Raw genomic sequence first — 15,531 nt, forward strand, 5'->3', positions numbered from 1 at the left:
CCATTGTTCTTTTTTTAATAAGTATACTTTTATCAAGTTTGACACAAGTCATGTGAGCATACAGATACAGAAAATAGAAACATAACTCTCTTTCCCAGAACAAATAGAAGATATGTAGTAGTTCTTCTTTTATTCAGACTTTCTTAATGTGGTGCAAGTTTATATTTAATTTATTGATCATTAATCATAAATAAATTATTAATAAAATGTTAAAGAGTATTCATTGTCCCCCCAGTAGCAGTGATGATCTTGTAGGTCTCCATCATTACATCTGTGTGGAGGTACTTTAGGGAAGGATTCACCAAAGCTCACTTTTCCTGAGCAGGCTTTTTCCTGATGTATATTATCATAAGTTATTGCATTCTAAACTTCACTATACTTGTGTACAATAGAACACATTATAAGGACCATAGTATAAATTAATATTTGTTCATGTTTCCTACATTCATTATTAATAACCAATGAATCATAAACTTGTATCACATTCATAAAGTCTAGTCAGAGCAGGGGATTTTTAATAATTAATTACTTAATTAGTTTTCTAAACTCATTGAAAATAAAGTCAAATAAATCACACTACAAAAAAATCCCTATGATTACAGGCCCTCTGGAAATTGTTGTGTTTATGATGGTTCACTTTACAAAAGCAGTATGACTACAACTAAATAAATGCATTCACTGTGATAAAGCTGAGTTCTTCCAGGTCTTTTTAAATATGTGATGAACCACTTATGGAAAAATGATGCTATAAGTGAGGCATGTAATAAAGTTTCTTACGATCAAAGGTATCTTGTAGGGTACAAAACACCCACAATCAAGGGGGAAACTATGAATGAAAACGAAGGGATAAAATGTAAATATGAACCTTTATTTTACAATTATTCCAAATTGCAACCTTAATTTACACCGACAAATAGATCATCATTGTAATGATTATGGTAAAGCTTATACATATCCTAATTATCTTTGCAGGAATGAAAGAACACATATTTATGGGAAACCCTATGAAAGTAACCAGTGTGGTAAAGCCTTCACACATCGCACAGATCTTCAAAGGCTTAAAAGGAATCACAGTGGAGAGAAGCCATGCGAATATTATCAATGTGGTAAAGGCTTTTTACAACACAGTAAACTCCACCTACATAGAAAAACACATGCTGGAGAGAAACCCTATGAATGTAATGAGGGTGAGAAAGTTTTTTCCCAACATGGAAATCTCCAAATGCATAAAAGAACACAAACAGGAGAGAAACCATACCAATGTAATCAAAGTGATAAAGCCTTTGTATGTTGTAGTGATCTCCGAAAGCATGAAAGAACTCATACTGGAAAGCAGTCCTGTGACTATAATCATTGTTGTCAAGCGTTTTCACAACAGGGTAGTCTCCAAATGCATAAAAGAACACATACTAGAGAGAAACTTTATGAATCTAACCAAAGTAGTAATGCCTTTTCATTCCCCAGTAGTCTCCAAAGGCATAAGAGAACACATACTGGAGAGAAACGCTACAAATGTAATGAATGTGGTAAAGCCTTTTCAAACCACAGTAATCTCCAGGTGCATAAACGAACACATACTGGAGAGAAACCCTACAAATGTAATCAGTGCGGGAAAGCCTTTTCAAACACTAGTATTCTCCAGGTGCACAAACGAACACATACTGGAGAGAAACCCTACGGATGTAATCAGTGTGGGAAAGCCTTTTCACAAGCCAGTGGTCTCCATGTGCATAAAAGAACACATACTGGAGAGAAATCCTACAAATGTAATCAGTGTGGGAAAGCCTTTTCACAACCCAGTAGTCTCGAAAAGCATAAAAGAACACATACTGGAGAGAAACATTACAAATGTAATGAGTGTGGGAAAGCCTTTTCACACCACAGTACTCTCCATGTGCATAAAAGAACACATACTGGAGAGAAACCCTACAAATGTAGTCAGTGTGGTAAAGCCTTTTCACACCCCGGTAGTCTCCATGTGCATAAAAGAACACATACTGGAGAGAAACCCTATGGATGTAATCAGTGTGGTAAAGCCTTTTCACACAACAGTAATCTCCAGGTGCATAAAAGAACACATACTGGAGAGAAACCCTACAAATGTAATCAGTGTGGGAAAGCCTTTTCACGATACAATAGTCTCCAAGTGCACAAAGGAACACATACTGGAGAGAAACCCTATGAATGTAATCAATATGATACAGCCTTTGCAAGTTGTAGTGGTCTCCAGAGGCATAAAATAATTCATACTTCAGAGAAACCCTAGGAATGTACTCAATGTGGTAAAGCATTTGAATATTGCTGTGATCTCCGAAAGCATGAAAGATTTCATACTGGAGTGATACTCTTTGAATATTACCAGTAAAGCCTTTGCATGTCACATGTTTTTTTCAAAGCCAAGAAAAAAAATCATACTAGAGAGAAAACTTTATGTATGTATTTAGTATGATAAAATCTTTGTTCATTTCTATAGGCTTCACTTTCATGAATGATTGATACTGAAGAGAAAGCTGATGAATGTGGTATAATTAGCAATTGACTGCATCTCACTACATAGCTTGAGGTGATATGAATATGTATATATAATTTGATGTTCCATGATTCTGTATGTTTCTGCTAATTATCCATTTGTTATTTCATCTTGAAGTACTATGTTCTATAGGAAATATATAAAAGGTTCTAGATAATGTAACAGAAAGGATAGTTACTTAAAAAGAACCACTTCTGGTGTGTGTGTGTAAGGTTCATGGGGTTTGAGGCCATGGCAGATATGTACAGAGTGGGACACAACTTTGTCCCATCTCCTTTGGCCATCTAAATATGATGATTGAGGTCTGGTTGCCTGCTTTAGACAACCTGAGGACAAGCTACCTCCTACTGTATTCTCTGTATCTACTCAGCTATGGTGAGTCAATTCTCCAGTTCTTCCCCTCTTCTTTTGTCTTCTCAGACATGTGTACTTGTTAGTCAGAATACCAAGCAGGCCACCACTTTGTGGTCTCAAATAGGAGTTTAAATCTCCTCAGTCCCCACTCAGTCATCCCTGTAATCTCTCTGCCTAGCAGGAATAAGGATATTCTGAATAAACATTCCTATATCTCCCTTGGGTGAATATCTAGTCAATCAATGAACTCCATGAAATTCTGATCTCCTCTGAAATGTCATTGTTCAAAAGACCTATTCCTGTAGATGAGGTATTTTCTGCTCAATAACATTATGTCATTCTTTGAATACCTTGCAGGAGAGACATAAGCTGAGCATGGAGGAGGAATTTACAGATGGGAAGTTTTTAATACATGGCTTGGTTATATTACTGAGTTGTGTATCTCTTACCTGCTGTCTAAACCTATTAAACCTAAAGGGTGAATTAGGTACCATATGTTGTACTTCACCACTGAGAAAAGCTGCTGAGGTGCCTTTTTGACAGAAGGGGATCTGGCTTCCAGGTTCTCCCAGCATCCCTCAGTCCCTACCTTCTAAAAGGCATGATTGGCATACTCAACCACTACGGTTAACTTTCCAGTCCTATAGAATAGGCTTCCTCTCTCCCAGAGGCTCTTCCCCATATAGCTAGATATTTTGTTTTCTTCTATATGCTTTTCTTCTCTCACTCTTCCTTTCTTTGCTTCTTCTCTGCTTTCTGTTTACTCTCTGTGTGTTCTCTCTCTATTTCTTTTGCTCCCTCTGTCTCTCTTTCTCTCTACACATACTTCTCTGGCCACATTTATGTTTTCTGCATGGGAGCTTCCATGCAATTCCTTAGAAACTGGGAACCCTCTGAGAACTGTTTGCAATAAGCCTGCTTTTAAATGCATTCACATGTCTTCAATTACCAAATTTCACTTGCAGGAAGAAAGATAAAGTAAAACCTTATATATTTATCACTGTTCAAAATTAGTCACAATGCAGAAATATGTTAATATGTTTCCAGTTTTCGTTAATAATTTGTGTTTTAACCATTGTTTTTTTTTTCTTTTTTCCTTAGCTACTTATCAGTGAACTAGGGAAATTGCATATGGGAAGATGGGAAGTGGGTGAGAATGGGTGGATTTGCAAGGGGATACAGCCAGAACACAAAATGAAGAAATTGTAATAAATAAATAATTAAAGGTGATTTCATTTTCAATCATTGATTTCTTTTTTTTTTTTCATTTGAAAGAATAGTCTCAATATGAATCTCAGGCCTACCTGGAACTCAGTATACATACTAGATCTGCTTACCTTGCCTTCTTTGTGCCTGCAGTATAGTTGGGCATGGTCTACCTCAGTAACTGAGTTCTTTCAATGGGCTTATTGAGAATGAATTGGTGAGTTCAAATGGTCATGGTAGGCAGGACACAGGCTCTGGTCTTAACTCCAGTAAGAGAAAAAAATATCTTTGTTTAATTACAGTTGTTTAGCTTAAAATCCTCTCCTATAATTATAAAGAAAAATATTTTTTTCTTTAACATTGAGGTTTACCACTCATCATAGTAGATCAGAGTTCTGTCCTTATTCAACAGATAGTGAACAGGTACCTCACAGACATAAGTATGTATACTTATGTGTCACTACTCATTACATTCATCCCAACATTTTACTAAATCACTGAGGTTGAAACCACCTAAGCCAGGCATGGTAACACAGGCCTATAATCATGGTGTTCAGAAAGAAGAAGCAGGAACTTCAAGATTTCAATGTAATCCAAGCAAATATCCAAGGTCAATGGTCTAATGAGAGGTCCACAGAACAAAGGGAGACTGATTGGATAAGACCAAAGTCCATAGTCCTCCCTACAGCCCCATAACATCCAGGCCATGCCAGCACCATATATTACCTAAGGAATATGCCACCCCTTCCTTGCTTCTGTTTCCTGTCCCAAGAAGGTCAGGTCACTTCAGAGTCAGACTCATTTTGGGCATTGAAGATTAAAACTGAGAATTAGCCTCAGGCAGTGCTGACTTCCTTATTTATATATCCTATGGAAAGGGTTAAACACAAAACCCTTATCCACACAAGCCATATAAGTGGACTCAGTAAGTTTTCTTTATATACATTTGTCCATACTTATTCACACATTCTTTTTTAAGACATTGGAAGGAAAGAATTTGGAACAGGGTGGAGAACAGACAAGAATAGGGGAAACGGTGTAATATATTTTAATTAACATCTGTAAATATAAATTCAAATACAATTTGGCTATAGAGGGCATAGGAGTTAATAGCACTGGGTGTTTTTATAGAAGACAGGTTCCATTTCAGGAATCACTAGCTAGCTAAGCATAACATGTAAATGAATCCCCAAGGGATCTGCTGTCCTCTTTGGCCTTTGTAGGTACGACACACAGACACATGAATGCAAAACATCCAAGTAAATGAAAGACACACAAAGCTTTAAAATGTGGCTTTTTCAGGGCTGAGGAGATGGCTCTGTGTTTTGGAGAAAACTCAGGACTTCACAAAAGATAATGCTGAATCTTATCTACCATGGACACAGCCTCACTGTTCTTTTGACCGAGAGATTCACACACAGACTGGAGCCACTTAGATACCTGTAACACATACATCATCCTAGGGGCTCAACACAGACCCATGCCCTTTGTGTGCTTGTTTTCTCTCTGTCTCTCACACACACACATACACATTCACACATGCACACATCTCCATGAATTCCACCAGCCCAGTGTCCTCAACTGGCAGATTGTGAGGTGACAGCTCTTTCACCAGGTTGTCCTTCTAACCGTATTCTTTTTGAAATGGGGCCACACTTAGACCCCAGAGGGTGACACACCCCATCCAATGATTCCATTATCTCTTAATTTTTCTCAGTTAGTTCCATTAGGTGAGCACCAAGCTTTCAATTACATAAGCATATTGGGCCATGATCATACAAATCATCATGTAAAGTCTAGCCAACTTTTAACAGTCTATTTTCCACTGAATCTTCCTTACCTTGACCTCAATGTTCTGTATTTCTCTCACCACACTCTTCTTTCAGTACTTCCTGGAATAAAACATTAAGCTCCATGTTAAGCATAAAGTGGCTTTTGATATCTAGATTTCTTATATGTTGTGTATTGTTAAAACCAACAATATTCGGATTTTCTGACAATGACAAGCATATTTTAAGGGTACAAATTTTGTTCTTCATTTCCTCTGTTGCTCTCATTAACTCCACTAATGGAAAATGACTCAGGTGATAAGTTGGCTTCTTTGGCTGATGCTGGCAGGCCCCAAACATTGAGGGAGCTCAGGAAAGAAAGTCAGGCTATCAAATGAAGGCACGGATTATGGTGGAACACTGTTTGTTACTATGTTCTTTTACAAGGTCACTGCCTACTTCTCTGTAAGTTTTCTTAACCAGTCCAGGCAATGTGTTGAGATAAATTTCGACCATCAGTGCCTGGGGTTTGCCACTGAATTCACAACCACTGTAGTCATCCACAAACATACCCACAAATGATTGTCATCTGTGGAACCCCCAGTTGGTACTCCTTCACATCATGCTAAGCTATGTAACATTGATAGCTAAAGGCAATGAGCATACACAGAGAAGGTATAAGAATTTTTAACAATTTAAAACCAATGCATTAGCCATCTCAATCATCTTAGTAGGAACACCACAAGTTAACACAGCAACAATTGAAAAACACAGATATTACAGGAAATGGGTTAATGACTTTCCAGGACCTGAGATTTTTTTTTTTCCAAATAGAGAGGCATCCCTCTCTAGAGTTTTCTCCAGACATGGGGCAGATCAGAATAGCCTGCTATGCTTCTCCAGTTAATCTCTGGTTTCTACAGATGCAGCCACACAGATGCTTGTAAGAAATAAGTGCTGTCTATGACATAGACTGTGTTGCCTGATTTTCACTACTTCATCATTACCAGGCTGCTTTGCCTGGCCTGAGGATGAGGAGGAGTTCAGTCTTGATATGAATTGATGTGTCAGTGGTGGAAAGAGGCTCCCTTTTAAGAGGACAAGGGGAAGGACAAATAGGGTGAGAAGGAGCCACAGGAAGGAGAGGAGGGAAATGACTGTGATTGGGATGTAAAATGAATATAAAAATTAAAAAGAAATATAAAAAGAAATATCAACCATAAGTCTTTTCTCTCAAAGAGTGTAAAACTTGTATTTAACATACAGAATTCAAATCTCAATATGTCCTCCATCCAGCATAATAGTCTTCCTTCCCAGGAACATGTCTGAATTCTAGGTGTTTGATGACCGGGATCAGTGAGCTTTCTTTTCCTAGAGCAGTGTCTTCCTTCCCCTTCCTCCTTTTTTCCATATGCACCAGTTCCTTTCATACTCACATTGTGAAGGAGATTGTGAGCTCTGACCACAAATTTCGGAGAAAAAAAGCTCAGTCTCCACCACATTCCCTAGGAGAAAACCAAGTGCCATTGCTATTGAGGATCTGCTCTTCTCCCAACTAGGTAATTTCCCTTTTTACAAGCACATCCTCCTGATGAAGAGAAAAGGTGTTCTTGTCCAGGTAATTATTTCCACCAGCAGAAGCTGGTGGGTGGTTTTATCTTCAGAGGATGATTCAGGTGGTTCCTTAACTGACTTACCTTCTCACACTAAAATATGAATTGCTACCATGGAAACACATATAGAGAGAAAACATTGACTAGGAGTTGGCTGACACTTGCAGAGGTTTATTCCATGAATACCATGGAGGAAAACATGGCAGCAGGCAGGCAGACATGGGGCTGGGGAAGGAGCCGACAGTTCTAGATCTTGATCAGCCAGCTGCAGAGGCACCCTAGGCCTGCTTGAGCATAGGAGAAGTCAAATCCCACCTTCCCAGTGACACACTTCCTCCAACAAGGCCAAACCCCCTCCAACAAGGCTCCACTACTCAACCTTGCCACTCCTAACATGTCAAGCATTCAAACACAGGAGCCTTGAGAGCTATTCTTATTCAAACCACCACACTGACCTGAGCACAATGGAATCCTGTGTCTTGATCCTATTTTGGCTGGTGAACTTACCACCATGGAAGCAACCATGAATTAGCCAAGTTTTTACTAATGCTTTGATAAAAAGGTAAATGCCATGTGATTTACTGTTTACTGTGGCATAAAGGAATATGGAGGCATTCATTAACTTCCTGCTGTCACTGAGCTTTCAGGGTACTATGCCAGTTTTACTAACAGAGGACACCAGACTTTTATGATGTATGATATGTGTTTGTTTTGATTTATTTTTGACACATACTGCATATAATATATGGATTGAGTTCAGAGATGATAGTAGAACTTTCATCATCATGTGCCTCCAACACTAGTCAGGAAGGAAATCTGGCAATTTACAGTAGTTAGGCTTGGGAGGCTCCATGGGTTCTTTGTTTTCACAATAAACTAACAATACTTCTATCATGAGCCATTTGACTCTATATCGATTCATTTTTCTGCCACACTGCTAAGAGTGAGTCAGCAGCAGGAATGCATGATATGTTTACTCTTGATGAAACATTTCATAAATGTCTTGGATAATAAAAAGGAGTGAATTTCCAAGAGCCTCAGGTATCATTATAATTGTGTAATAGCCATGACAAAATTGAACCTATAACAGAATATAAAATTAAACTGTAGCTTATGATAAGAAATGTAACAACTTTCAGTGACTTTTAATGGTACCTGGAAGCACTTTTATCAAGGCAAAACTACATTTGCAACCAGGAACAGTGGGACTTGTCTGTAAGCTTAGACTCTTGGGAAGCAGAGTCTAGTAAGCCCCTGTGGAGAAAATGTGAGTTCTAGACTGTGTGCTGCAAACAGAATTGCTTCCACCTGTATATTTCAGAATATCTATGTTAAGGTCATTGGTTAGTCTATTTTTGAAGCCTTGCTTTTCTTCCTTTGTAGCATTCAGTAGTTTCTTAGCCCTGTACATTTAGTGTTTCCATAATTATGTTCAATGGGGGATTTCATTTCTGATCCTATCAATTATGTGTTCTGTTTTCCTGTTGTTCTTTAATACATATCTCTTTTTTAGTTGGGAAAATTGTTTTCCAACAAATCATAGTATTGATTTTACTATTTCCTGCCACGGACCAGCCCAGTCGGGCTCCCGTAGTCCGTGGGAGAACAAGGCTTTAGACAGGAAGACATGGTTTCGGCGAAGAATTGACAGACAGAGACACCTTGATGGTTTTGACTCTGCTGCAACTTTACTGAAATCAAGCTAGTATTTTTATGATTTCACAAAAGGCACCTTAAAATTGGCATACTTCCCAGAACATTCAGACTTTTACCAAGAATACAAAGTTTACATTTTAACTCAAAATGCAATCAAACATAAAGCAGTACCCACAAATAATCTTGGCCTAAAAACTTTTTGATCAGAGCAAACAAAGGAAAAGAAACCTCAAATATAGTTTCATTATTGCTAACCAATGAAGAGGAAAGTCAGGAGCTAAGTCAGATGCCTGCCAAAGTCCTTCTCTATATCAAAATCTAACTACACCTTTGTTAACCCTCCTCCCATATGTGCTGCCCAAGATTTATGATCTTCTCTAAGAACAAGGCACTGAAGGGAGGGGGAAACTCCTGCCAGCTGCACCTCTCATGCTATTATTTCTTAAGAAGGAGCCTATTATTATTTTACTATTCTTAATGCCTATTAATACTAAATCTAATTCATTACTTTCCTTAAACTTATTTTTATTAAAGCCTTTAACAATCTACTAATAATAAATTTCTTTATAAAGTTAGTTGTGCTGTTTCAGGTGTCACAGGGAAAGATCAAAGAATTCATTATTCCAGCCCCAGAGCCACAACTGAAGAAGCATAGAAATCTCAGAACACGTCTCTTTTCCAAGTGGGATGAGTTTGCCAGGGACCTTCCAGGGGGCATTATTTCCGGGGAAATCATATCCCCCGCCCTGTAGCTTATGCTACTATGGCGACACTGGTGTGGGTGTGGCAATTTCCAATAGTGTCAGAAGAAACTGAGACTAAGATACTACTAGAAAAAATAAAACCATCCACTAATCTCACAGTTCATAAGGTCTATAACACAAATGTATGAGTATTATAAAAGAAATGAGCTTTTTCAGTGTCAAGGCAGGTATAAGCCATACAATTTTTAAAACGTTTATAGATTGTGTATGAAATACAAGGTACAGGCATTTATAAGTTTTATTAGAATCTTATAATTTCATATAACTCTGAGTGAATAGAGTTAATTTTTATAAAATATGCTTTGGAAAGATTGAGCCATTCCCTTGGGGAAAAGATGTTACCTGAACATTACAGTTGTATACAGAAGTGATCCATTATATCCAATTACCATAATTACTTTGTGGACAAGATCAAGGAGATTTTAACCAATAATATGAAGAAATAATGAAATTCTTTACACAGCCATTATACGTTAGATTATTTCCCTTCCATGTTGTAATGTGTCTATTTTTCAGCTGTTATGCATTTGGTATTTGAGGTAAATTATATTGCTCATTTTTAGCAAAAATATCATTATTTAAAAGTTGTAAACAATGTATTTAAGGAATTGACTTCAAATTATGTAAGGAAAAAGCCCTTACATGTAAAGAATATGTTGCTTTCCTCTTTCCATTTAACATATATTTGTAAAACACATTTCTTGATTAAACTTTTTTTAATGTTCAAGTGTGCCATGTATATAAACTTTATTACAGTAACTTTTGTACTGCCAAAGACTACAGAATTTGAGACTTTTACCTTCAAAAAGAGAGAATAGGTGAGCATCTTTGTGTATAATATCCATTATTTATCGATTTGAAATAATAAAATTATCCCAGCCCAAAATTGTATCCTTCCATTTTTACTTAAAAGGGAAGAAATATCAAATCACAATAAGATGAAACCCAAACCAAAATACAATCATGTTAAATACCTTAGTGTCTAATATCTGAAACTCATAATCTTCTGTTCTCTGAAGGGCCTAGGCAGCTCTCTGTTTCCCGTTTTGATGTGCACACATCACACTGCTTATCTGTAAGCCCAGTCAACTCCAAGAAACAAACAACAAAGAAACAAATATTTACTGCTGTTTTTGGTGCTCTTCTCATGGCTTCCCAAACATGCTGGTTTCTGTACTGCTACAAGTCTTATCAATGCCTCCTTTTCACCTGTCTTTAAGTATTCAGGCACTTCTCAAAGAGCCTTTCATTACTTCACAATCAACAACAGCTGGTTGACTTTGTTACATCATCAAATTTATCTGCTTGCCCAAGTTGGAGACTTGGAGCCCTCTTGATTACAGCTAATTGTGTGCTGGTGTTATGTCTATATCTTGAGACCCTCCCCAAGAGACCACCAGTAACACAAGTCTGATGCAAACACACAAGGGTTCCTGGTGGGAGAACTTGGGTCGCTTAAAGGACAGGGCCATTCAAAATGGCATCTGAAAAACAAGAAAGAGTAGTTCTGCTCTTGTTCTCTCATTTGCCCCTATAGTAGAATCTTCTCATGAACAATCATGGGCTCCTTCTTGCAATTAGTGGTAGTTGGATCTCATAACCATTAAATATATTGTTCCCAATCTCTGCTTCATATACTGTAGAAGCTTCTTTAAGGTGCAAGGACCAAAGGTAAAAAGTACTACAAGAATAAAAAGAGGATCCAGGAGAGTAGATATCAGAGTTGTCAGCCAGGGGAATGCATCAAACCAAGACTCAAACCATCCTTTAGAATCCTCTCTTTCTGTTCGCCTTTGTTCTAGACTTCTCTGACCTTAGTTAAAGATTCCCTGATAACTCCAGAGTGATTGGCAGAAAAACAACATTCTTCTTCTAAGGCCACACATAAGCCCCCTTGGTGTAAAAAGAGAAGGTCTAACACTCTTCTATTTTTAGAACACCTTCAGCCAAAGAATCAACACTTCTTTCATGTTGAGAGGTTGAATTTTCTAGGCATTGAATATCTCAGTCTAAATCAGCCTTTAAAGCATTACAACTTTTACTCTGAACCTCTAAATGGCAACTCCTATTCCTGCCACAGCCAAGCCTGCACCTAGGATCAGAGCCAGAGAACATGGGTTTCAGTTGAACTGAGTCAGTGTTCCTGGCGTTCCCAAATGGATATTAGTTGTTTTATCTTCTGAATGATGTGTAATCTATGGAACCAGTTTAACAAGAATACAAAAATCTTGGGCATTATTTAGAATGCTGCTCTAAAGGTGAGAAGTGAGCCCAGTGTCCCAAGCCCACCATCCCTGGCTGGGTGGACTCAAGTATGTGTTGGTCTGATAGGACAGAACACTCAGGGTAAAGTTACATAGATACCAGTTGGGTGATGGTACCTGTCCCAAACACACTCCCTATCCTGACACTGATTGAAGAGTCAGTTCTGTCCCAGCACACTGCCCTCGACATTGCTGGAATCAGCTTCAATGGTATAATTTTCAATTAAACCAATCCCTTCATAATTAGGGGGTGTGAATTGTAGCCTAGCCAACAGGATTCAGTCTGATCCGATATTGATTCTTTTAAAACCTGATTGTTACTGATCATCGTGTCCCAAAGAGGATCACTGTTTCCCAGGAGAAATTTGGGTAGAGGTTGGGTAAGACCATCCAAGGTGGTTGTAGGGGTCACTACTTATGCTAACTCTGTTAACTAAATCCCAAGCAGTTGGGTATTGTGAAGTAGGAAACCCCTTCCTTAATCTTGATTTTGTTTTTATTTATATTTATCTTTTTTTGTTTTGCTTTTTTAAGGAAGGGTTTCTCTGTGTATCCATGCATGTCTTCAGACTCCCTCTGTATACCTGGTGGGCCTTTCAGTCACAGAGATCTGCCTGTCTCTGTCTCTGGATTGCTGGAGTTAAAGGCATGCACCACCACTGCCTGGCGATTAATCTGGATTATTTGAGGTGAAAAGTTATCTCTTTCATCTAAATCACATTTCTGATAGCAGTGTACACATTTAAGTCTATTGGAGATGATAGCTCTTTCTTGTTTTCTGCTTGCTCAAACTCTGGCTATCAAGGTCATATTTTTTTGGAACTAGGAGTAGAGCCTACTTCTTTGGAATTGTGGGATCTACTGAAGACCAACTGAGACATCCAGATACATGGTCTGAGTGGCTACTGGATTCTTCAAATTTCCATTTGCAGACAGGGGTTGTTGGATTGGGTGGACCAGAAACTGTGGGTAATTTTTATAGTTCCAGTTTCTACATCCATAGAGAGATTCAGTCTATCTGTTCTGTTCGCCTACACATCCTTTGCTGATAGCACTGTGTTTTTCCAGTTTCTTGTTTGTTTGTTTTCACAGTCTCACAGAGTAAGACATGCTTGATCCAAATTGTGTATCATCTGTTTCCTGCTTTTCTCCCAAGGTTGTCTGATACCTACCAGGGGAAAAGTAGCTGCAGTTTAGCAGAACCCAGAGTGAAGTCACAGAACAATCTCATTTTGTTTTCTGAAATCTTTCTAAATTGTTAGTATTTTGGGCAGCCTTCAAAATGTGGGAAGATTGTTTACTCCACTGCAAGTTGAGTATGGGTTGATCAAGCTATCCACCTTCATTTCAGGAGGAGGAGAAGGGGAAGTGATTCCTGAATGCTGGAAGACAGAAGGGTAGGCTATTAGACAACAGGCACAAGTCTACTGACAAAGAAATCTCTGCAGATCTGGAAAAGGTGTGGCCCTGATCCTCCACATCTGGGCCCAAATTTCAAGTCATGGATCCAAGATCCCTGCCTGGAGCATAGATTTTTCCAGGGTCAGGTTCCTCTCTAAGCCAGGCTCTCATTGCTCTTTGTAATTAGCAAATATGCATTCATTCCTCCTGGGCCAGGAAGCACTATGCTTTGTCTCTTCAGTACACTGTGACCCTAGGGGAGGTGCCCATGTCGCTCAAGACACACTGGCCAATCAGGACTTCCAGACGAGGCCTGTACTCAGAGGAAGAGGCAGGTACTTCCTGGCGCCATGTTGCAAGTTCAGATCGGTAGCTGAGGTGTGTGGAATGTTTGGCATGCTGTAGTCTGAGCTCAGCTGTGAGTCTGAGTCCTGTGAGAGGATTTCAGGCGCGTTCCAAAGTGGCAACATGGTGAGTGTGTGGCCGCCACCCCAAGGTGGTGGTGGTGCTGGAGGTTGAAGAGCAGGAGCTGGTGTGGTTGGTCTCTCCCGGGCTTGGTGAGAACCCGTAGCCATCAGCTTCTTGTGAGGTCCTTTGTCCTGGCGTTAGGAATGCTGAGCTGCCTGAGTCACACGTGTTAGCAGTGGGATGGAGTATGATCCAGACTGCATGTGGTGAACTGGAAAGAGGCCCTTGCCCCGTCAGCCTCTGTGACTGGGGATTTCCTGGAGAGGAGGAGACTGCAGCACTGGCCTGTAAAAGGGACTTTTATTCTCCTGTTTTAGTTGTCTTTGAGGCTTAGTACCATCTCCTGCTTACCTAGATCTAGTCGTGGATGCATCTAGCTTCCATATACTGTAATCTAGGCCTGGAAAGTTTTCAGCCCCTGAGCCTTACTGCTTAATAAGCTCGCACTCTCTAGTTCATTCTGAGTTCTGGCTGACTGGTTCATTTGAGCTGCTCTGGCTCAGATTGCTCTCTATGCTTAGAGATTCAATCTGGTTTCTCTCTCAGTCTCTAAGTTGTTTTTCTTGGCCTCAAACTAACTCCAGCAATCTGCTCTAATCTTCAGGCTCCTTCTCAGTCTCTGGCTCTTTCTGTCTTCACTGTTGACTAGCTTGTTCTCTCAGTGAACCTCTCTGTGTAAACATCTCTGTAAAACGACTTTCTGTCTTTATGCATTGCCCCTGAAATAGGTTCCCTTTCCTCTTTCCTCTCCTGAAAGTTGGGCTTAACCTATTCTGTTAAATCTTTTTCCCTGATTGGACACTCTTTCTGCCACTCAATTAAACATTGCTTTCAAACATGGTGCTTCTGTCTACAAATTTCTGTCTACAAACTGTCTATTTGGTTTTTTTTTGTAGGTGTGGTGACCTCTGTGTTTGTTTCATTTTTATACACATACCATCATAGGTATCATTCGTCAACTTCACATTTTTCCTGGCTTATTTTCCTTAGGAATTTTGATAAAAATTAAGTATACTTTTTTGGTCTTTTTTTATATCTGTTTATTTCTTCATAAATATGCACTTTCTTGTTAGTTTAAGCTTCATGGCAAGTACAGAAGTCATAGTGTTCCTACCTGTATACTATTTCACATATCACATAGTTTTGAAATCAGCTTTCTTGTTCTAAGTTGTTAGGAACTTGATTTGGAAAGTATTGATTTATGCTGCAAATTGAATATACCGAACTCTTATTTTGAAAATACACCATATTAATGGTGTTGTTTACAGTTGTATGAAAGGGTAAAAATGCTGTTCAGTACTCACTTATTTAGAAAAGTAAATAAATAAATAAGTGTGTTCAACTCCTTTTTCCTGCCTGATTTTTATGTTTCTTGCGCTCTTTCTTGTCATGTAGATGTGAGAGCTTCTGCTCTCTTGTCTACACTGCAGGTAGTAATAGAAAATGAAGCGCAGAAAGCACAAAAGCTAATTGAGGAAATTAACTACTAAAGGATTTTTTTAACAT

The 15,531-nt window shown here is 38.8% G+C and overlaps 1 protein-coding gene across 1 annotated transcript in view; it reads left to right on the plus strand.

Moving 5' to 3' along the window:
• The window catches only part of LOC132650762 (zinc finger protein 664-like), a 165,321-nt gene extending 149,806 nt beyond the window's left edge, over positions 1-15,515 (plus strand). The window contains exons 4-7 of the mRNA XM_060376085.1: positions 1,057-1,143; positions 1,306-1,392; positions 1,477-2,216; positions 15,421-15,515. Coding sequence (XP_060232068.1) covers positions 1,057-1,143; positions 1,306-1,392; positions 1,477-2,216; positions 15,421-15,515 — 1,009 coding nt within the window. The remainder of the gene's footprint in view (positions 1-1,056; positions 1,144-1,305; positions 1,393-1,476; positions 2,217-15,420) is intronic.
• Positions 15,516-15,531: the final 16 nt, after the last annotated feature.

The sequence above is a fragment of the Meriones unguiculatus genome, assembly GCF_030254825.1.
Source record: "Meriones unguiculatus strain TT.TT164.6M chromosome 13 unlocalized genomic scaffold, Bangor_MerUng_6.1 Chr13_unordered_Scaffold_33, whole genome shotgun sequence".
Classification (NCBI taxonomy): domain Eukaryota; kingdom Metazoa; phylum Chordata; class Mammalia; order Rodentia; family Muridae; genus Meriones; species Meriones unguiculatus.